Here is a 21,846-nt window from a genome sequence, read left to right as displayed (position 1 = left end):
CTATGAAAATTTGTAACATATGGGTGTTACAGTTGTTGATACAATATTGGAATTGACCCTGCCTTTGTACAGTAGGTGTTTAGAGATTGAGGTCTATCCTTTGCAACATTCTGTTATATAGTATTTAGCTGAGACTAAAAAACTATGTTTATTTCTGGAATGCTATAAGAAATTTTGGGAATTTAACTATTCAAATAAAAAAAAAAAAGGTTTAGGTCTTTCTAGATCTTCTACTCTTAGCCTTAACAGGGGAAATCTAATTCAAAGAATGTTCTATTAACTGTTGTATGTGTTTTTTCCTGATATCTGCCTATCTACAGGTCTTCCATCAGGTACAGGCGATGTAGTCAAAAGTCCTTTTCAGATGCTCCGACAGCAGATCAGTCTCACAGAAATAATGAATACCAGCCGTTCTGATGCCTCCCAGTTTTTAGAAAATACAGAGGATACAGGGCTACAGGAGCACACAGATGAAAACTGCCTTTATTGTGTCTGTATTCAAATTCTGGGTTATCAGCCTAACAACAAAGTGAACTCTTCATATACTCGTACAGGTTAGTGTTTCTTTTGGGGATGTGTGATGAAACTGAATGAGGAAGCTGTGGTGCATTCATCTTTTTTTAGTCCTCAAATGCCATGTGGAGATTGTCAAGAACCTGGCCCTGGCTCTCTTGTAGAGTTGCAGAGCCAAAGAACAGGAGGTCATGGACATGTGCTGTAATAAAAGAAATTCCAGTTGAACATAAAGGGGAAAAACTCTTCATAGTGTAATCTGATTTAATTTTGAAGTGATCCTTTCTTTGTTAAATGAGTTGAACTAGGTAGTCTCCCAAAATCCTTTCAAACCAATATGTTTTAATGCGCTATTAAATGCACAAGAACTTAAATGTTAGGATTTTACATTCATCTTTTTGCATCCGAAATATCAAAGGTTATGTGTAGTGAAACTTCCCAGAATAATCCTTGATTGTCACACCTTTCTGTTGAAGTCAGAGCCCATTCTGCATGACCTGTAACAATTACTATGAACTAAGAACTTGTGCATATACAAAATCCATCTCTTTTATACAGAAAAGCATAGATTTATCAGTAAGAGCTGTACATGTGAATGCATTTTTATTAGACTTCTGTCAGTGCTTAAGAGTTGGTTGTTTTTATGAAAGAATTTTAAGATTCAAAATAGTGTTTTAAAAACACTTTTAGCATGCTTTGTCTAAAATCTAGTTTTCATCTCTTTTGTATGTTGACATTTACCATACTTAGTGCATCAGAGTATTGCATAAATAACGTTGCTGGAAAATATGAAAAGCATTTCAGGTAAGAAAAAATACAAGTAACAGAGACGTGATATCTTGTTTCTGTTAGATTTCTCAGACATTCCATATACTGACTGGTGTGGGCAGACCATACACAATCACTTAGATGTTCATTCCTCCAAATTTTCTGGAATTTCGGGCTGTAGTGATGCAGTATCTCATGGTTCAGCTAGCAGCACCAAAAGTACAGAACTTGTACTAGGTAAGTTTGAAAACCGTATATTATTAGAAGCTATAGCTCTTAAAGTATTGTTAAGTGTTATGAAAGAATAATACTTCATTTGTACTTCCTGCAATAAAGTAATGTCCATTACTCAAAAACAAACACCAAACAACAAGAAACAAACCATCTGTAGGTGCCCTATCCAGGAAGGTAGATGCATTGCCTGTTATTAAGGAAATAGAAGAACATACTTTAAAACTGTTCTGCTTATGCTGTACAACCTTTTGCAGATAATTAAACACCTCTGTGTCCTACCTTGCAATCAAAATGATTTTTTTTACCCAACTGTAGGGGAAAAAAAAGTTTTTAAAAACAAAATTACTAAATTTCTGTTAGAGAGAGGTTTTGTTACTAGACTTGCGTTTTCTATTTTGAATTATGATAATTTGTTATGAAGTAGCTGGTTGCTAGCTTCTAGGATTTGATACAAACAGAGAAGGTAATACCCTAGCAGCATGCGTTACTGATAGAGACAGAACTGTAGTTGAATCTCAGTGTTAGTTTTCAGTTCTTCCACGTCTCACAGAACTTATGAAGTTCATCTTGGAAAAACAATGATCTTATGTTAAAATTTTTAATTTTAAGTTTTAATTAGGATATTTATTGGTAGTTCATAATATATATGTAAATCTGTGTACATGTTTGTGTGTATGCACATGTATATAAAATGCCAAAACAGACTTCCGTGGCATAAGATTAGCATAACCAAAGACTTCCTGCTTGAACTTCATATGGTTGAATTTATTTTTCCAGGAGTAAAATCAATCCCAGATGATACACCAGTGTGCAGAATACTTCTGCGGAAAGAAGTCTTACGTTTAGTAATCAATTTGAGTAGTTCAGTGGGAACTAAGGGCCATGAAACTGGACTCCTGACGTAAGTTAAATACATTTCAAATGTTTGGTCAATATTTAGCTGTACGTATTTTCTAAGTTCTCTGAGATAGTGGTTCACCTGATTCTGACTTTTCAAAATGCCATCAAGCAGGTATTATTGTGGATTACTGGAGATAGCTGCTGAACATAATGTAAAAGCTAAGGAAATGATCTTCCATATAATATTATTTGCTCCATTTTCATTGTCATACTCCTACCACTCTTTTTCAAATTAGTAATTTAACTGTAGTGATGTTTCATTGTAAACTCAGTATGTCCTGAATCTTTGAAAAAGAAACGGTAATTATTTCATGTTTATTTGTGCCAAGCAAGATATATCAGGTAACCAGAGTGACAATTTGAAAGTAACTTGAGAAACACAAATCTGTTTTAAGAAACAATGCAACCACTGGCATTAATTTGCAGGCAAAACTCCTGTTAAAAATACAGGAATAATGTATATGTACTAAACATAATAAAAAGTGTAAATTTCTGGACTAGTGATGTTAAAAACCATCAGCTGCTAAACGAAAATTCGGTAGTGTTCATTTTACTTATAAAATACAGATATTAAGTTAGATTTTCCATATTTATTTTTAGTATTGTTGGTACATATGGGAGCGTTGTCTTTGATACGCTGTTATCTTTCAAATTCTACTGTTAGCATTGGTGATCTCAGGTGCTCCGTACATCCTTTGAAGTTAGATATATTCTATTTGGTGTCATCAATAGAGATTTCTTCCAGTTTGGTAGAAAATCGTGCTGTCTGTTCTGATTGTTCTTCTTCATATCCAGAATTTATAATGCCTTATTACTGAAGAGCTCTAGTTTAATGATGACAATCAAAACTTAACAGTTTTTAAAAATATGATGGAAATCTGCTCAGGACTTTTAAAATTCTGTTTTTCCTGTTGATCAGAATTAAGGAGAAGTATCCCCAAGCATTTGATGACATATGCCTTTACTCTGAGGTGTCCTACTTGTTAGCACATTGTACATTTCGACTCCCATCTCGAAGATTCATTCAGGAGCTATTTCAAGATGTGCAGTTCTTACAAGTAAGTGGAGGGTTGAGATGCTTTGAATTCACCAAAATGTGCCAAAGGGGTGCAGGTTTCATGTTCTGAGTAATGTTTTCAGGCATGTATTAAAAAAAAAACATTTTGTGATGTCATTCTGGTAAAATTTCTAACAACATTAATACTTCGTCTGTCTGTCTTTTAGATGCATGAGGAAGCAGAGGCTATTTTAGCAACACCAACAAAACAACCTGTAATTGATACATCAGCTGAATCCTGACGTCTGTTCCACGCAGTGCATTGCATACAGACTTTCTGAAATCTTCAGACAACTTCTGATTGACTGGAAAATAAAGTTTGGATCATCATCTTCTAGACCGTTCCAGAAGCTACTGGTACCTGAAGAGTGAACCGATAACTTTCTTCCTCAACCAACTTTTGAGCCCCTTGGGGATATATTAAACATTACCATAGTTCTAATAATAGTAATTACCAGAATATGCAAGAGCCGAGCACTGAACACCTCCACAAGTTTTCATTTCATTTTTTAACCATAAATTTAAAACAAAACAAAGAACACAGAGACATCTTATATGATTGACTTGATTGACTTCTAATTCTGTTCTGGAGAAGCAGAATGATGCCTTGCTTTTTGTTTTTGTTTGTTTTTGTTTTGTTTTGTTTTAAAACCCAGCATACCAGGAGTTGGTGAGATGAGGGTGCATTCCGTTGTCAGCAATGGGGAGCCATGCTGTGATCATGGACACCAGGGGATAAATGTTAGCTCTTCTCTGTTGGTTTTTGTACTGTTTGTAACACTACTTGGGGGATTTGTAACTTCAGACAGAAAAAAAAAGCCTCTGTGAATCTGAGGTTTCCTTTAAGTTATTTTAATATTACTGTAGTTTTAAGTCATTTTATTAGCAGTCTCTCCAATTTCATTACATTTACATATATGTATCTTATCTGAACCAGTTAAGGATTTTCACTACAGTTTGATTTTAAAATAACAAATCATTTAAAGCTAAAATGCTGGAATCAAATTGTTTTCCCTGAATGATATGCATGTGTTTGCAGTTACTACACTCATGCTCATATAGTATGAATGTTGGTCTTATTCTTAACTAAAAATCTTTAACAAGCATGATTTGTATCAGATAAATGAATATTGTATAAACTAAACTTGAAGACATTAATCATCGCTGCTTTTGTGAAAAGATGTAATATGAGCAATTTTCCAAGTTCCATGGAAACAGCCTTTTGTAAAAACAAAGGTTTGATTGAATTTTCAGTGGATGAGTAATCAAGCATCAAATAGTACTAATAATTGTAGTGAAAAGCCTTAAGTACAAATTTTGAAGCAGCAGGACTTAAAACTTTATATTGGTGTTTGACACTTGTTGCAAAAGTTACATAATACAGTGACTGTTAATGAGGAAAACAGTTGACGCTATTATGCTACTAGTGAGGTTTCTAAAGTAATGAGTGCAAGCTTAATGAAAAAAGTAAAAGTCCCCATCACTTATCATGCATCTAAAGATTCAGAAGCCTTTGTACAAAGGTAATATAAATATATGCAAATGTGTATATATATACAGTAGCATGGCCACCTTTGTTAGAATGCCTGTAATAGAAGGGGTTGCCCTTTGATTTTGATATAGGAGAATAACTCAGCTGGACTGTACTAAGTAGAACGTATTTTTATCCATTCACTTTTACCATTTTTTATAATTGTTGATTAATACATAAGTGAAAATTTATCCTGATACTCATAATCCCGTTCTTACTAGCTATGCTACTGAAGATTTCAGTCAGTTGTCTTGTGAACAGTAAAACATTATTCCCAGTGAAACAGGAAATTTACTTGCTCTTATTGGAAATTTCATCTTGCCACATAGGCACTGCTTTGCAGGTATCACTTCACTGAGTTTTTATGTGCACTGTATGCCATCAGGGTCTCATAAAGCAGATTTGTAAGTTGCTGCTCATAGCAAAATCTAATTCCTGAGACTGTCATTTCATGAGTTCCCACTGAAAGAAGGAGCAAAAAGAAACCTATTCAGATCTTTTGTGGTCAGTGACACAAATAATATGTCTACATGTCAAGACATGTTTGAAATGTTCTGAAAACATACCACACCATTAATATTGGAATTCTCTGGTCATAAGGAATAAATGCTTCTGTAAAAACCAAAATCTCAGTCAAAGTAGACCAAATAGTGGTATATACTCCAAAGGAAGTAATGTAGTTTTCCCAAAAATGGGGCTGGTGTATCTTATACCGTAGTTTCAAACACTACCTCAGTTAGGCTAGAGTATAAGAGATTTGTTTTAATAACTAGATGGGGTTACATCAAACAACTCCATGTTATTTTTCTGCATTTAAGCAAAATAAACAAGTTTTATCGCCTGTATTTAAATAAAACACCCTTGTTCATTTGTTACCAGTTTAATAGCACTTAAAGTAGAAAGCGCAATAGGAAGGCCTCTGAAAAAGGTAAGCAAAAGCAATGTCAATATACTTTTGAAAGCTTCTCCATCTTACTTTTTCTGAAATACTTGCTTGTTTGGGGATCTATGACAACAGAAACTTGATGTACGAATTACTGCTGCAAATACAGTTTAAATGTTTTTTCTAAAAGTGTATGAGTGTCAGTAGATTTCAACATGTATGCATATAGGATGTAAAGTCTGTACATAACATACATTTCTAGAATTAATTTACATTAAGCTCACATTAGTGTTTCATTTTAATTGGCAAATGAAGGGATACTATTATTGAAGGAATTTGATATTGGTCTAGTTATAAACTGTGAATTTCTAATTCTATCAATTTCTTTAAAATATCCCGTAAAAAAATTCTTATTTTGGAACTTTATTTGCTTCATGATAAAACTTAAAAAAAAAAAAAAAAAAAAAAAAAAAAAAGTACATGTATTAAACCTAATAAAGAATTCTTCCACTTTTCCTAGAAAGGGTAGGAAGGGAAGCTGACAGACCACTCACTTCATATTTTTTCCAGTCCTAATGGTTTGGGATATGGTCAGACAATTGTTAAAGCAGATAGTGCTTATTGACACTATATAGAAATTCAGTTTGCTGTGGCAAAGAAAAATCCTGACTGATGGAATATGCTAATACAGAATATTCAGACAGGTCTGAGGTGAAAGCCTTCACAGGAAGAAGAGCTTGACTATGAAAACAATGAAATTTAGCCTACTAAATTATCTGGCTTACTTTCTTGGTTGTCGTTTACAGTCAGTGGAAAGGTATGGCGCTTTCCAAAGGGCAGAGATCTGACTAAAGCACTCTGAATTATTTCCCGGATGACCTGTTTCTCTCCACTGAGCAGGGAGGAGAACAAGGCTGGGTGGTGTGAGTACCCTTTTGGAGAAAGGGGTGTTTTTGGTATCTGAAATTGAGATGCTGAATGCTCCCAGCTGCCATAAATGGGTCAGGCTTTGAGGTACTTAGCTTACATGCTGGACCCCTGGCATCTTGTACTGGAGACGGTCACTTTTCCTCATGTGGCAGTTCTTATATTTTATTTGACACATGTACCTGAAAGGTGCTCTCTTTGTTTTCTTTGTTGGATGTTTTTTCTCCCAAGTCACAGTATTCAGTAGTTAAGGGTGGCACACTAAGGTAAGCTGCCTTATAAACATTTTAAAAGGAGTAAGAGTACCACTCATCTTTTTGTTATGTTTTAAACATGTCTTGAATGAGAGAGTTCTAATTTGCAGTGAGAAGATGAAAAAATTATAGCACCATCACTGATTCACAGTGCCTGAAGAAGAAGGGTAGCTATTTTGAGAAGTGTTTCAAAAGGGTAGATAATTAAAGCCCTGCAAGAGATCAGAGTTGTTCCTGCTTCATAGTCTATGTTCTTGTCATGGTATCTGTTTTTTTTGGACTTCAGGAATCTTATGTTAGCTTGTGAATATGAGCTCAAGCTGAGGAGTTGAGGTGTAGGAATTTAGGCCAGGCTTTGGAGCAGTTCCAAGCTCTCTGTTCTCCTCCCACAGGGCTGCACCACAGTCCTGTTACTGGGTGCTTTGCTGTGGAGCCAGTTGAAAGCTTCTAACTTTTTTACTTTTAAGTTCTAGCTACTGCTATCATGTGCATTTTAAAGGTGGGTACAAGGTGAGAGTAAAATCTGAGAACTATAAAAGACCTTTGGGAACATGCTAGAAAACACATTTGTATCTTGGTAGAAGCTCCTATCTCTTTCCCTTTTTTTTTTTTTTTGTCTAACTCAGTTCTGGTTCCCTGGATAGTTGTTTTCAATTAAAGAATGTGGATTTTCTTTGGATTATTTTTGTAACATAGGTTGATAGCAATGCCACAGCATGCAGAAATTGCACATTTTGCTTGAATTGCTTTGTAAAATACACTATTTAATTTGAGAAATGTAATTTATGCCAAAAAGTGTAACATGCCATTTCACCACTGAATAGGTTGTTTCAGCACAAGATGCAATGTCTTAGGAAGTAAAGGCAGATGTTTTATAGATTTAATTGAAAAATTGTTCCTTTACTGGGCTGTCAGCATCCCTAAAACTGCATTACAAGAGATTATGTAAATTAATTGTTCTAAGGAGAGGTGGGGATCAAGGAAACTCTCAAAACTTATTCTCCCTGTTCCACATTGTCTTTTTTTATTTAGTAATACGCTGCTACATATTGGGAGGTTCTAGTGTTTGTAGGTCACTGAACAGACATTGAAATCTGATTTATATTGTATACCTGTAACATAGAAAGAAAAAGTATTTATATATTTTCCGTAAGAATATTGCATTGAGCTGTGTATAATTTAAACAGAGGCTTGTCCCAAAATGGTATTGCCCACCTTGATTTTTTTTGTGTTTTTTTTTTTTTGTATAGTGTGTACAGTTCATGTCTATGGGCATTAAAAGCCTTCTGAAGCGTAATCTTATCAAAGGGATGCATTGTTAATAAAATGTACTTCAACTTCTTATAGTTGTTCTGGTCTCATATGTACCTCTCAGCAGTAGGAATGAGTTGGAACTTTATTTATATTTGTAAGTTGCTAACTAACTAGAACAACCTGAAGCTTTCCAAATAAACATTTTTTTTGTCAAAAGTATACATTACATTATTACTTTGTAAGATGTCTTCCAAAAATAGCAGGGGACTCTGATAGTTTGTACACCATATTTATTTAAAAATTTTGAGTACTGACAGAGACTGAGTTATTTTCCATTGTGATTTTCATACATTTTAAGTGTCAGCATTTCAACAACAGCTGTGAAAGTTGAATTATAAACAACACAAAACTTTATACCTTGTTTCATTTTTAGCTCATTTTCAAGCACTAATACAAGACAGGTCTTTAAAAGAAACAAAAAAATATATGCCTCTCTACCCTTACGTCAGAAATATTTTTGTAATTGTTAGTGCTAGTGCCCTGACTGCCCCCTTTAACCTGCACAAAGGCTTTATCCCCCTTGGAACAGTTTGTGCCTGTATTTTACAGCACAGGCAGTTTCAAGAATCAGCAGCCATCAGGCCCAGCATGCAGAAGGTTTTATAGATAAAGAGGAGGTAACTTCCTAATGTCTCCAAGCAGAGCAGTACCTAGTAAACCATTGCCTTGCCTCCAGATTATAAAATGCCATCAATGGAGGATCTCCCTGGGAATGACCAGGAGAGCCACCTCTGCTGGAGCTGAGATGGGAACTCCTGAGAGGCCACAGTGTCTCACCACACCATGAAGGCAGTGCTGGCTGCTTTACCTCCACCCCCAGTATCCCTTCTGCTAGCTTCCTCTGCTGAATTACTGCAGCCAAGCTACAACAGCTCAGATGTAGGAAATCGTGCCTTGTTAGAGCTATCCCCTCTGGCATGACTAACCTGCACCATGCTGAAATTTAAAATGAAATTTAATCTGACTTCTTGAGTGAAGTTTCTGTATCAGAATTCCTTACACATGTAGTTCCTGATACAGAATATCTTTCAAGCCTTTTTTAATGCTTCTTTTTTGAAATGAAGGTTTTTTCAGATACAATAGTATCTAGGTTGCTTCATTAGAAATGTACAGTTTTTAAAAATCAGAATGGAAGACCAAGTTTACCTCAGCCTACTGTGTGGATTCTGGGAGTTAGAAGAAATCTATGGTATTCAATTCCTTTTCTACAAATGCTGCAAGATAAAAAGTGAATGTTCTGGTAAGTTTTGAAATCACAACTATCATGTCCTTCAGTGCTAGCTAGAGGAAGTTGTGTTTTTTTTTTTTTTTTTTTTTTTTTTTTAAACATGCAAACATAGCAGTGGAAGATCTAGCTGATATGGATCCTGCATATGATGTTCTTTGGAAAGGGGATTGATATATGTTTGCATATGACTACTATGTCTACTTACCTTGTTGTCTGGAGTTTGCTAAGTGCAAGGGTTAATGCTGGAAAAGGTTATGTGCCTCGGTAACACCTCTGCAAACAGTTGCTCTGCTAGAACAATGGTTCCCTCTGCTTGTTATAGGCCATGCAATATTGGCTTGCAAATTTTACATAATAACAGTAATTTGTGTTCAAACTATAGTATGCATCATTCCAGTGCAAAGTCAGTGTTTTTGAACTAGTCCTGAACCAACAGCTTTGAACAGTCAACAGAAGTAAGGCATCTGGGCTTGTGAAAGCCTCTGTCAAAAAGAGAAGCTGCAGTGGTTTCAGAAATTCCTGTTTCCGTTTTGTAACCCAAACATTGGACAGATGATCAAAGAGGGTACATCAAAGCCTCCTCCCAATGCAGTGTACATCTGTTTGTGAAATATATCTCAAACTGGTCTTCCTGCCAGCTGCCTCTCCGGGTGATGAGGGAACATCATCATTCAAAATACTGAGGTAGTACTGGGGCTGGTACGGCACTGCTGACACTTCTGCCTTGCTGGTTTCTAGTGTCTCTGGCAATTGATAGGGGTCAGATTCAACTGCAAGATGAGAAGAATAAGCCAAATTTTCAAACCAAGTATGAGTCTGAGGTGTAGGTGTGGATGTAAAGTTCCTCTTTTCATTTTCGTTTTCATTTTCATTATGATAATCCCAGAAAGAATTGTGGACGTCAGTCTTATCTTCTGTTGGCGTTGAAGGCATCAGGCTCTGTAGATGTAATTTCTGGGCTTCGACCTTATTATCCACTGCTAGGGTGTCAGGAGTGCAGTCACTTATTTTTAGAACTTTCTCAGGCCCAATCTACAGGAGAAACATAACAAAAATTATTCAATGAAAGAAGTCCAGAGTAAAGGAAAGTGAGTAATAACTTCAAGCACTTCTAAAATTACCTTACAGATTTTTTGAGTTTGGACTTTTCATATAAACCAACATAATGGAAAATCTGTACAAAACGTTTAATGGAAGAGGGATTTTATGTGAAATTTATCAGAGTATTTCTGATACAGAAGGGAAACATCATTGGAATGGGCTGCCTAAGGAAGTGGCAGAGTTCCCAGCCCTGGAGACATTTATGAGACACGTCCATGACGCTGAAGGGACGGGGTTTAGTGATGGCACGCAGCAGGCCAGGCTAATGGTTGAACTTAATAAAATTTTTCCAATCTAGATGATTCTATGATGTCCCTCTATTTTAAAGACTTCCTCAGTGTTTTTATCTGTGCAGTTTTGAAGTGTGAAACAGTGGGAAGGCAGCAGCCTATGGCTTAAGTTTTAGACTTCTCCCATTGTGTGGAATAAATAGCAGCAGCAGCCACCACACTTGCTAAGGTGAGACACAGTCATCCTTTCGTTACTCTTATTTTACACACGGTGTTGAGGCAGCAGCTCCTGGCTCAAGGGCCTGCAGGGGAAGATGATGGCCTTCTGCTCTTTTTTCACTGTCAGATCTGTCAATGCCTGGCAGATTCTCCCAAGGACCCTCAAGTGGATCAATTACCATGCTCTCCTTTGCCTTACAGTAGGTGACGCAGGCAGCAGGATGGACAGCATTCACAGGCTGCACACAGCAAAGTGCACCATAATGCAGTATGGTCTGCTGAGTTCAGAGAGTACTGTGTTTTGAACAGTAATACTGAAGAAGCACCTACTCTATCAAAAGATTTCATTTACTGTTTGATTTGTATAATGGCAGGCTCTGATTTGCCTCCAGGGACAGCAACAGTACCAGAGGGACGGACATGGAGCTGGGACAGGGGAGGGTCAGGCTGGGGGTTAGGGAAAGGTTCTGCACCCAGAGGGTGGTCGGGCACTGGGACGGATTCCCCAGGGCAGTGGGCACAGCACTGAGCTGCTGGAGTTCAAGAAGTGTATGGACAATGTTCTCAGACACAGGGTCTGATTTTTGGGTGGTCCTGTGTAGAGCCAGGAGTTGGACTCAGTAACTCTTGTGGGTCCATTCCAACTCAGACTATGCTATGTTTTTGCTTTCACTTTTTACAGTAAGAGATTGAAGCATATAAACTGATCGGTAAATTATGATATTAAGTTATATTAATTTATGTATAATAAATATCACTCATTTTGTATGCAGCCATCAAAGGAAAACCTCCACTAATCAAGAATGGAAAAATTAAAAATAATAGATGTTCAGTGACCTTACCTTAAACTCTTTGAATGACAGCACTTTGCTTTTGTTAGGACTAGGTATTACAGGACAGCAGCACTCCTTCACCCTGGAAATAAGACAGCAAAACAAGTCAGTTTTGTTTTCTTATCAAAGCACATTCTACCAGCAGAAGCAACATACAGATGTGTACAGGAACAGATGTAAATGATGCTGCAAGCCAAATATTTCCAATGTCCACACAGGCAGACAGTCAAAGGAAAAATGAATGGGGCCTTACAACAGGCTGGGAGCAACAAGCAGCAGCTGCAGCTTGTAAATTACAGCAGTTGCATTCTCTGGCTACAGAAATAAAATGCATTGTAACTTACCACTTCATCTTCCAGACGCATATAGTTACTATTAGTGAAGGAACTATCACTAGCAGGACTAGAAGGTACATCATGTCTGCTGTGAAAGAAAAATACTTTAAAATCTTGTTTTCTGCATCTCCTTTGTTATAGTCAACACAGCCTGATTTTCTGGAACAAAAATACCATCAATATGGGATATGGGCCACAAATTCAGCAGTGAAATTATGTGTTCTGTGGTTGCAAGATATTTTGGCTGTAAGGTCTGGGATACAACTGTATGTCTTTATTTAGATATTGATTACCAAAATTTAAGTGTTACTAGATTCCTTCATTTTGCACTCAAGTTGGCTTCTTAATTGTAACTATAATTTCCAAGAGCTAAAGCAATAGTAATCTCACTTAACTATTTGTTAAATATAGACACTAGCACTGCACTAGTCTTCCTCTTCTAGGATTTATGCTGACATAAGAATCTCAGTATTTTTAATACTGGATATAAAACACAGCCTTAGAAAATGTTTTTCACAAATGGTTCAGGCTACTAGACGCAGGCCCTTACAAAGAACAAGTGCTCTCCCCCCATTTGCACTGGCTCCTGCCATCTTGGCCTGTCATCCGACTTGTGTGTCCCTACCACAAACCACAGCAGGAAAAGAAACATGTTACATTCTCCTTTTTATCTTTCCTGACTTAAGCCAGTACAAAAGTCTATCTGCACAAGAACAGGTTGGAGCATGGAAGCTGGAACACAGGTGCAAGAGGCAGAACCGCCTCTGCAAGGGAGCCGTGAGCATTTAGACACTTTTGCTAGTTAGCATAAAACATGAAGTGTCCTTGCATGAGACAACGCCTCCTCTTTTCCTCCGCATCCACCTTCACTCCAGGCAAATTTTTCAAAACTAGGCAATTCCAATTTGGGTTACACATCTCACAGCTAAGACTACTGAGTGGTGTTTTCAAGAGAACAGAACTACAGGCATGTAATTTCCTGCTCTGCTTTTATCTGCCCAGTCAGTTAACTATAATGCTCAAACCAACAGCCCTCTTTCTGGCTTATGCAGGAATTAGCTTGGCAGGGGATTTAAAGACTGATGAGAATAACAACCAACATTAGAAGTTCAAGAGTCTGTACAGAAATTCTCTATTTGCACACAGGTCTGTAGTTTTTTCCATACTAGGAAACAACTTAAATCCAGACACAGCTCTTCAATGATCTACCAAACAGGACTCACTAGTCCTGCAAATCTGCATGCATTATGCTACTTCCCAGAATGATATGAGATTTAAATATTGTTGTAATTTTTTTTTTAATTCTAAATTAAAGATGTAGCTACTTCAAAGTACTAAAATGTCATGATGGCATGCGTATTTCATTTCTCAATTAGATCCTTTCTCAAGTGCTTTGAAAATTAAATGGTTTTCCCTTGAGAAAGAAAGGTCATTCTAACCTCAAACATCCTCCCATCTTTCTTCTAGGAGAAAAAAAATAATCTTACTGCCAATACTCACAGTCAAATGGTGTATCTATGTACATGAAGTTAAGCTCAGGAAACTCTCCTCCTCCAGTGTAGGCTACAACTGCTAATTTGTATTTCGTGTTCGACGTTAGGTGTTTCACAGTGTATCTCCTTTCTTCTGGGTTTTCGATTGTGTATTTACATAGCACTGAGCCATCTAAAATGAAACAGATGTTACAAATCAGCTTAACCAAGTTTGCTAAACCACTGAAATAACAGAACATTTACAGTTTGCTTTCTTTGTAATCTGCACACTTTCTTCTGAGAATGATAGTCATCCTGACTCAGTGCCACTGGGCTGGGCTCACATCCCTCCTAACTGGACTCTTGCAGCATCAGCCGTCCTGCGGTAGACCACCTAACAACCTGCTGTCAGAAGCTGCAACTCTGTATTTCCATTTCCTCTTACTACAGCTTGATTTGTTTCTTAGCCTTTTTTTTTTTTTTCCCTGGAATATGGTAGCCCTTAAGTTTAGGTGAAGTTTTTTTCAAGATAATTGAAAGGAAGAAACCTCTGCCTCAAATACAAAAGAAAACAAAAACTCCTTATTGTGCAACTCCTGGACCCCAGGGAGGGAAGGGTTAGCTTATTTCCCGTTTCCAGTCACACCCTTTATCTGCCAGCTCAGGCAACTGGAAAACAGCAAATCTTTGATTTAAGCATTTTAAGTCTAGGTGGGGTTACTTGCAGAACTGTGGTACTTCAGTGTTTAGTTTAGTTTTGGCAAGAACTTTTACATAATACTTCTCCAGTTCAACTTATGCTTTTCAGCTTGGTAATCGTCTACTGAACAGAAGAATCAGAGATAACATGACAAACCTAATAGAAGAAGTAAAGGGAAAAAAAAAAAAAAAAAAAAAAAAAGAAAATAAGAAAAAAAAAAAGAAAAAAAAAAAAAGAAAAAAAAAAACACCTTGAATGGATTGGAAACACCTGGAAATTTTAACGCAAAGTCATCCAGAGCAGTTTTGAGTATGAAGCAGGAAAAACAGAAATAAAAATTTAAACATGGTTTTGTGCCACCCCGTGGCTTAGTTCTGCTGCCTGAGGAACTCCATGGTAGAGCACAGCCACAAATACTTTCATTATAAAAGAATTTAAATGGGGAATTTCCACTGTGATCCAATTCTGACGGAAATAAATGGCATTCCATCTGTTTCTAAAAACCTAGTAAAACTAACATACTTCTTACGACTCTCGTCCAAGCAGACCACAAACAGATGTTTTGGGAATTCTCCAGAACTCAGACTGCAAAAGGCAGAAACTGACTCCTCCTGCAGAGGAGAATCTTTTCCCACAAGAATCCTTTCTGGAGCTCACAATAAAGTTGAAGGGATATATGGAAAACAGGACAGGAGGCTACAAGTCTGTATAAAGCCAGGACCCTACTTCTGCACACTAACACCTCAAACACGTGGGAGGAATCGAAAGCAGCAGGTGTTGAAATCTATGCCTTACCTATGGGCTAATTTGCCTGCCCAATGTGAAATTTCCAAGAGTCTTCAGTATCAGCCACAAAAGTCTCTCACCTGTCTCAGTGACAGAACTTCCTAAATCAAATCCCAGGGCTCAGTTACCTGAATGAACATGTTTTTTGGATCCTTTCAAATTGCAATCCTCTTGAACGGGTGATACATAAATGCAGTAACCTCTTAGAAAACCACGGTCTGTCTTGTTTGTGGGGCAAGGATCCCAAAATAGTGTCACTGCATGGTTACTCAGTTCAATGTTTTTCACCTCAGTGCAGAACTCAGGAGCTGGAAGAATGGAAATTCACATTAAACTTGCCATTACCCGTTAATAATGCGTATCGTCCCACTTGAAAAAGTTCTAAATTCCTATGTGGTGTTTCTATCTTGCTCTTAAAAAATGAACAAAGCCAAAGAACTCCAAAATATCTGCCACCTTCAGTGTTCATGTAGCCCACATTATATGCACAGCAGTGACTGCTAATCATGGCTTAGTTTCCCCAGTTTGATGGGACTTAACATGTTAACTGCACTAGTCACATATCCTCTGTATTGGGCATGCAGATTGTTTTACAACTTGTAAATGTTTCTCTGATGATACAGAAACAACACAGCAATTACATGTCACATCTATTCAGATGAGAGCTGTGGAATTGCTCTGTTTGTGACAGATGAATTGAGCCAATATACAAACCCTAAATATACTGCCAACTTACGTTGCTCCTTGAGATAACCAGTCTTCCTCTCCAACAAGGAGGCTCTATTAGCAGTTGAGCCATAGACACGAAAGTTGTATCTTACCCCTGGAACAAAAGCAGCTAGAAAAGAGTAGAACTGATTACATAAATTGGTGAGGAGGCAGGTTACCCTGTTGGCTTGTTTTTGTTTTGTTTGTTTTTAATCAGTTGCAGTGTAGTTTCTTTATTGCAAATTGAAGTATGTTCTGTCAAATTTTAATCAAACGGGTTTCATTCCAACGTGAACTCTCATCTGCAAGAAAGTCTGGGAAGGCTGTATTCCCACAGCTGCAGAAGTATATCACAGTGACTTTCACATGGCCAGAAAGAACTGAGGTCAAATGGCCACCACTGAGATGAAATACACCCAACTGCTGCTGAGACATTCTCTGTGTTACACTGAGAGCACTAAACCTCTCACTGTGGATTGGGTGTTATCTTGCCTGAGTCTAAACTTCTCACCTATGTTATAGATAAGGCAGAGCTCCATTTTGTATGTCTTCTGCTGAAACAGATTTTGAACTCCTTCACCAACACTACTACTCCCCTACAAGATGTTACTTCAAGCTACTCAGAAGAGTTTTGCTAAAATATTGTTCTGATTTCCAGGGCTCAGTGGTGCTGACACATTTATGGTGTTTATTTCAGCTGCTGGGCAAAACATGATGTCACATGCTATTACAGAACTGCACCTGCACTGCACAGACTTCAATATTCCACACACATCCTAAATTCAATTAATGTCTACATGTCCTGGTTTCGGTTAGAACAGAATTAATTTTCTTCCTAGTAGCTGGTGGAATGCTGTGTTTTGGCTTAGGATGAGAAGAATGCTGATAACACCCCGATGTTTTCATTGTTGCAGAGCAGTGCTTATACCAAGCCAAGGACATCTCAGCCTTTTGCTCTGTCCTGCCAACGGGCAGGCTGGGGGTGCAGTAAGAGCTGGGAGGGGACAGACCCAGGACAGGTGACCCAAACTAGCCCAAGGGGTATTCCATACCATCTGGGGTCATGCTAAACAATATATATGGGTGGCTAGCCAGGGGAGGGGGCCGGACTGCTCGGGGTTAGGCTGGGCATCGGTCAGTGGGTGGTGAGCAATTGCATTGTGCATCACTTGTTTGTACACATTATTAGTAGTAGTACTATTATCATAATTGTATTATTATTGTTGTTGTTGTTGTTGTTGTTGTTGTTGTTATTATTATTATTATTATTATTATTATTATTTTCCTGTCTTATTAAACTGTCTTTATCTCAACTCACGGGCTTCACTTTCCATTTCTTTCCCCCGTCCCAGAGAGGGAGGGGGAGGGTGAGCGAACGGCTGCGTGGTGTTGAGCTGCCAGCCGGGTTAAACCACGACACTACAATAAAAGAATTGCTCCACAGGTATCAGAAAAAAAAATTATTCTGCTTTCACCTGAGCTGATTAGAGCACTGGAAGTGCTGGGCCCAAATCTCTCCCACTGCAAATCACAAGGCTGCGACATCGGAAAGTTACACCAATCAATAACGTAACTGTCGTATGCATGTCTGGGCTCCCAGGAAATCAAAATGCCATCCTCTGTACCATTAACCTTCTCTTCTTTAAGCTCTGAGTCATTGAGCATTTTTTCAGTGCCTAGGAATGAAAAAAACAGAGTTTTTATTACTTTCCTGCAGGAGACCTGCAAAAATGAAGGTCAATATTGTTCCTGTGTTAAGCAGTTGTAATAATAATAAAAGGGTTGTGCTCCTTCTTGATCAGACATTTAGGCTCTTTCACCTGCTGAAAACTGATCCCTTCATATAATGAAAATCGACGTCTCAAAAATCATCCAGTAATTATTATTATCAGAAAAAGAACTCAGCTGCATAAGCCTGGAGTCATGTATGGAAATCACGAAAGGCTAATTGCATGCACAAACTTCCCTGTGAGGAAGGCTGCTCCTTCAGGGCCCTTTCTGAAGGTGCGAGACCTAGCTGAAGGCTAACCACGCTTTGCTCTGCAGAAACTCTCTGTGGAAAACAGACTTTCTGTTGTGAGGGATGAATCAAAGCACTTAAGCTTAAAACAAACACAGTTAACACCATATAGGCCAAAATACAGTAATAATTTCCAGATAGCAGTGATTTCAGTTATTGGGTCTGGTTAATTTATTCCCCCAAGATGATGAATTACTATTTCACTTATAACAAGTGCACATAAAACTCTGATAATGGAAATCTAGGTTTAACTGAAAATACTCCTACTGTTATCTGTAGCTCCAGGGATGATCAGTATTGAAGGAAGTGAATAATTAACATTGTTTTTTGCCATGATAGTGATTCTGTAGGGATGATTATCAATGAAAATCCTTGTGCTATTATAGGCCGATGACAGGGAGATGCATTCAGCTTTAGAGCTGTCTTCTACTTTTTCCCAGGTTATTTCATATGAAATACTTCTTGCATTTGCTCGAAATCCTGGTTCTTGCTAGGGAAAAAAAATATGTGAGTAGACACAAATTATGTAGCAAATTTTGCTGAAAAAAAAAATGAGAGGAACAATTAGAACTTTAAATAACTACTTTAATGTATTATTTCTGCAACAATATAGACACTTGTTTGCATGCACGCATAATTCATACTGACTGCAATGGAAATGTAGTATCAGTAATATAATAAAATAGAAGTATATAGGCCTGAAATGTCAAGATGACACACCATCACACAGCTAAAAACATCCTGAAATAGGCTATAAATAATATTTGACTTGGATGACATTTCCATACTGAATTGCTAGTAAGTGCACATAGACCTGTTGAAGTCCATGGAAGAAGTTTCCAACCCATTTATTAAGAGTTTTATTTCCATTTCTGTACCCACGTCACACCTTCCAGAACAAGGTCACGTTCCGCCCCCTCAGAACTGGTGTAATTTCACTCCAGATGTCCACTTTCCCTGATGGAGCTGGAATAAATACAGCAAAACAAAGATGTTCTAGGTGCAGAGAGGCTATTGCTCCCATTTGAACAGATTCAGCCCCCAAAACCTCTCTTTCCCAATCACTCTCAGATCTTGCTAAAACATTATCCTTTAGCTTCTTGTTGTCTTCAAATCTTGTTTTTTTTTTTTTTGTTTTTTTTTGTTTTTTTTTTTTTCCTGAATGCATGTGTGGTTCATCTCCCTAGAAAACCTTTCTTTGCTTTCATTTCCCAGATATTTGTTCCCATCTCTGCACTGTTCCTCTAGCCCCCACAGAACACTGTTACTCAGTCCAGCCATCTTCCCAGTCATCTGGATTTCCCACTGTCTACAATGGATGAAATGGCAAAGACCAGTGCATACGATGAAAGTTGTTTATAAAGCCACCCTTTTAAAGTTTGCTTAGTGTGCTTCTACTTTCATGTATGCAGTGGCCTCTGCTTTAGCAACACAGCAGAAGAGTAGAAAATAACAAACAAGTCTCAAATGAAGAACATCTTTCAAGCTTCCCTCCTCAATACAACAGACATACCTGCTTCCTTCGTTCTGATGGTTTGGGCTTTGCTCCATTCACTCCACCTCCAGAAGTTCTTTGCTGCCCCGCAACGTACTCTAGCTGTGTATTTAGTGAATGGCTGCAGTCCACCCAGGGTGATGCTGGTATGATGTAGCTGCGTGTCTGAACCATTGTACTGCAAAACAGAACAGCTCATTTTGGCTTCATAAGCAACAGGTTTTTGTTTGAAAAACTAGTTCTATCCCTAGATCCTACAATATCCAGTAAAGCTAGACTTGGAGAAGATAACAGAGGAACAACAGTTTAAAGAAAAAAAAGAAAAAGATATACACGAGATCCAAAGACTGGGAGATCCAAAAAGAGTTCTGCAAGCTGGCTGTATGTAACCATCTGAGTAGGAGGCACTCACTGCCTGTCAAATTAATACTGTTTACATTAAAGCAGAGGGAATTTAATGAGACTTTGTTCTCATCTTATCTGAGTCTCTTACTCAGCTCATTTAAGTAGGATGCTGCTCTAAGCATATGCACAGCTGCCTTTCTTTCCATTTCTCCCAGCCTTTTGCTTGCTCTCTTCTAAGAGACAGGGTGACTTCCAGTAAGAGTCAAGAAGTGAGCATGCTTTTAAGCCTCTCATCTATACTGTCTCCTGCAATGGCCAACTGCAGCAATGATTTGATCTAACAGCTCTTAGGCAATACTTAAGACAGAGCACAGGTTGTTCCTGATCTCATAATGCTCTTTAATACACTAAATGCAAGCTGCTCTCATAAGAAAAAGGCTACAAAGAAACCACAGTACACATGCAAAAAGTCAGTCAACCTCATTGTTTGTAAAAGAGGTGGAAGAAGATGAGGAGCCTACTGAAACAATTTTCAAGGAGGTTGAAGAGGATGTGAAGAAAAACTGTTCTGGGGTTTCCCCACTAGAAATCATACACGCTACCATTAAGTGCAGCCAATAGTACAGAGAAAGCTCCTGGACTAATGTCAAACAAGTGTGGTCGTTGAAGACACCTCTCTACCATTTGTATCAGTTACAAAAACACAGCAAAAAAAAAAAAAAAGATCTGCAGTAGTCATAACGACAGCAATTATATAGCCTATAATTATTTTCATCTACTCCTGCAGATCTCAAAGTCAGAGGACATTTGGCAGAGGACAGAGCCATGTTTACAGACCAGCCACACCACACACTTCAGGAAGCAGCTTAGGCAGTGTTGGAAGTACGAACTAGTGCCAGCAACAGCAGGCCATGTGGGCCACACAACGCACATTAAGCTTGGAAGCAAACAAATCCAGAAAATTGAGACATTAGCATGCTCACAAGATTTACAGTGTACTCATACTGCTGAGGAATTATTTTTGTATTTCAAGTCCAAAAGATTCTTGCTATGTTTTTGTGTATGAAATGCAGTTTTCATACCAGTTCTGCTTTCCCATTGGGTTGGAACACTTCAGTCTGACAAAACAGTTCAATTCCTTTATTTTGATGGTTCCAATGTAACTTGATTTCTGTATCTGTGCATTCTTCCCACAGCTGGAAAGGTGGTAGAGGATAAACTGCCAATGGAAAGTCTGTGTTAGCGCTTGTAAATCACAATATACACAAATGTATTTTAAGGTATTTCAGCTGAGCTATAAAAGCAAATATGAAATACAGACTAAAATTTCTCTGCCAGTCTAGGAAAAGCAGATATAAATTAGTAAAAATTAATTTCAGAATTTAAATGTAATGCCTAAAGTCCTGGGCAGCCTGCACTATAGGCGGCCCTTCTTGAAAAGAAGGGTTGGACGAGATGACCTCCAGAGGTCCCTTTCAATCTAAAATATTCTGTGACTCTGTAAATGTTATACAAGTCATACCAGTTAAAATAAAAATAAAAAATATAATAATAATAATAAACATAATAATAAACAATAAAACCTTGTGCTGACTTGGAGATGTTTTAGAACATAATGAACAAAAGAAACAGTCAGAAACTTTTATTGCAAATTCAGTTGAATCCTATAATCCAGGGCATGAATACTCTTCCACTTTCTTCCTGATCCATTTCCTCCTCAAAAAATCAAATAATCAACTTGTGTGTCTGAGAGACAGCAGATGGGGACATTTAACATAGTTTCCTAGAAGTCATGAGAAAAAATGTGCCTTGCAAAACTGCAATCAGTGGCTCTGAGGAGGGGAGCACTGCTGGAACGCATCAGTTACAGCAGCAGCCTCCTGGCCCATCAGGCTGTCTGCTTCTGAACCAGGCAGAGTACATTGCCTCCGGCTTCTTCAAACAGACAAGGAGGCTGAAGGGTCATGGCAGCACTGGGATGGATGTGCTGGGG

The 21,846-nt window shown here is 37.9% G+C and overlaps 2 protein-coding genes across 7 annotated transcripts in view; one reads left to right on the top strand and one right to left on the bottom strand.

Annotated features, from left to right (window-relative positions):
* RICTOR (RPTOR independent companion of MTOR complex 2) overlaps window positions 1-6,226 on the top strand; it is a 75,620-nt gene extending 69,394 nt beyond the window's left edge. For all 3 annotated transcript variants that reach the window (XM_032205366.1, XM_032205368.1, XM_032205367.1), the window contains 5 exons: window positions 321-554; window positions 1,366-1,518; window positions 2,293-2,416; window positions 3,335-3,473; window positions 3,640-6,226. In XM_032205366.1, coding sequence (XP_032061257.1) covers window positions 321-554; window positions 1,366-1,518; window positions 2,293-2,416; window positions 3,335-3,473; window positions 3,640-3,714 — 725 coding nt within the window. In that variant the 3' untranslated portion in view covers window positions 3,715-6,226. The remainder of the gene's footprint in view (window positions 1-320; window positions 555-1,365; window positions 1,519-2,292; window positions 2,417-3,334; window positions 3,474-3,639) is intronic.
* A 2,371-nt stretch (window positions 6,227-8,597) lies between these two features.
* LOC116500914 (oncostatin-M-specific receptor subunit beta-like) overlaps window positions 8,598-21,846 on the bottom strand; it is a 33,510-nt gene continuing 20,261 nt past the window's right edge. The window contains exons 8-19 of one of the 4 annotated variants that reach the window (XR_004254355.1): window positions 20,936-21,072; window positions 19,527-19,686; window positions 18,903-18,979; window positions 18,281-18,503; window positions 17,469-17,669; window positions 16,022-16,123; window positions 15,414-15,593; window positions 13,828-13,992; window positions 12,337-12,415; window positions 12,002-12,074; window positions 9,815-10,641; window positions 8,598-9,595 (exon numbers count right to left, since the gene is read on the bottom strand). Coding sequence is in view for 3 of the 4 variants with exons in the window: in XM_032206264.1 (XP_032062155.1) it covers window positions 10,180-10,641; window positions 12,002-12,074; window positions 12,337-12,415; window positions 13,828-13,992; window positions 15,414-15,593; window positions 16,022-16,123; window positions 17,469-17,669; window positions 18,281-18,503; window positions 18,903-18,979; window positions 19,527-19,686; window positions 20,936-21,072 (1,859 nt within the window). In the remaining variant the exon portion in view is untranslated. Of the gene's footprint in view, window positions 9,596-9,703; window positions 10,642-12,001; window positions 12,075-12,336; window positions 12,416-13,827; window positions 13,993-15,413; window positions 15,594-16,021; window positions 16,124-17,468; window positions 17,670-18,280; window positions 18,504-18,902; window positions 18,980-19,526; window positions 19,687-20,935; window positions 21,073-21,846 lie in introns of those variants that run through there. The other 3 variants (XM_032206264.1, XM_032206266.1, XM_032206267.1) reach the window with 3 other exon arrangements.

Source organism: Aythya fuligula, chromosome Z, assembly GCF_009819795.1.
Source record: "Aythya fuligula isolate bAytFul2 chromosome Z, bAytFul2.pri, whole genome shotgun sequence".
NCBI lineage: Eukaryota > Metazoa > Chordata > Aves > Anseriformes > Anatidae > Aythya > Aythya fuligula.
The sequence above is the reverse complement of the archived record's forward strand: the minus strand, read 5'-3'. Positions and strand labels throughout refer to the sequence as shown.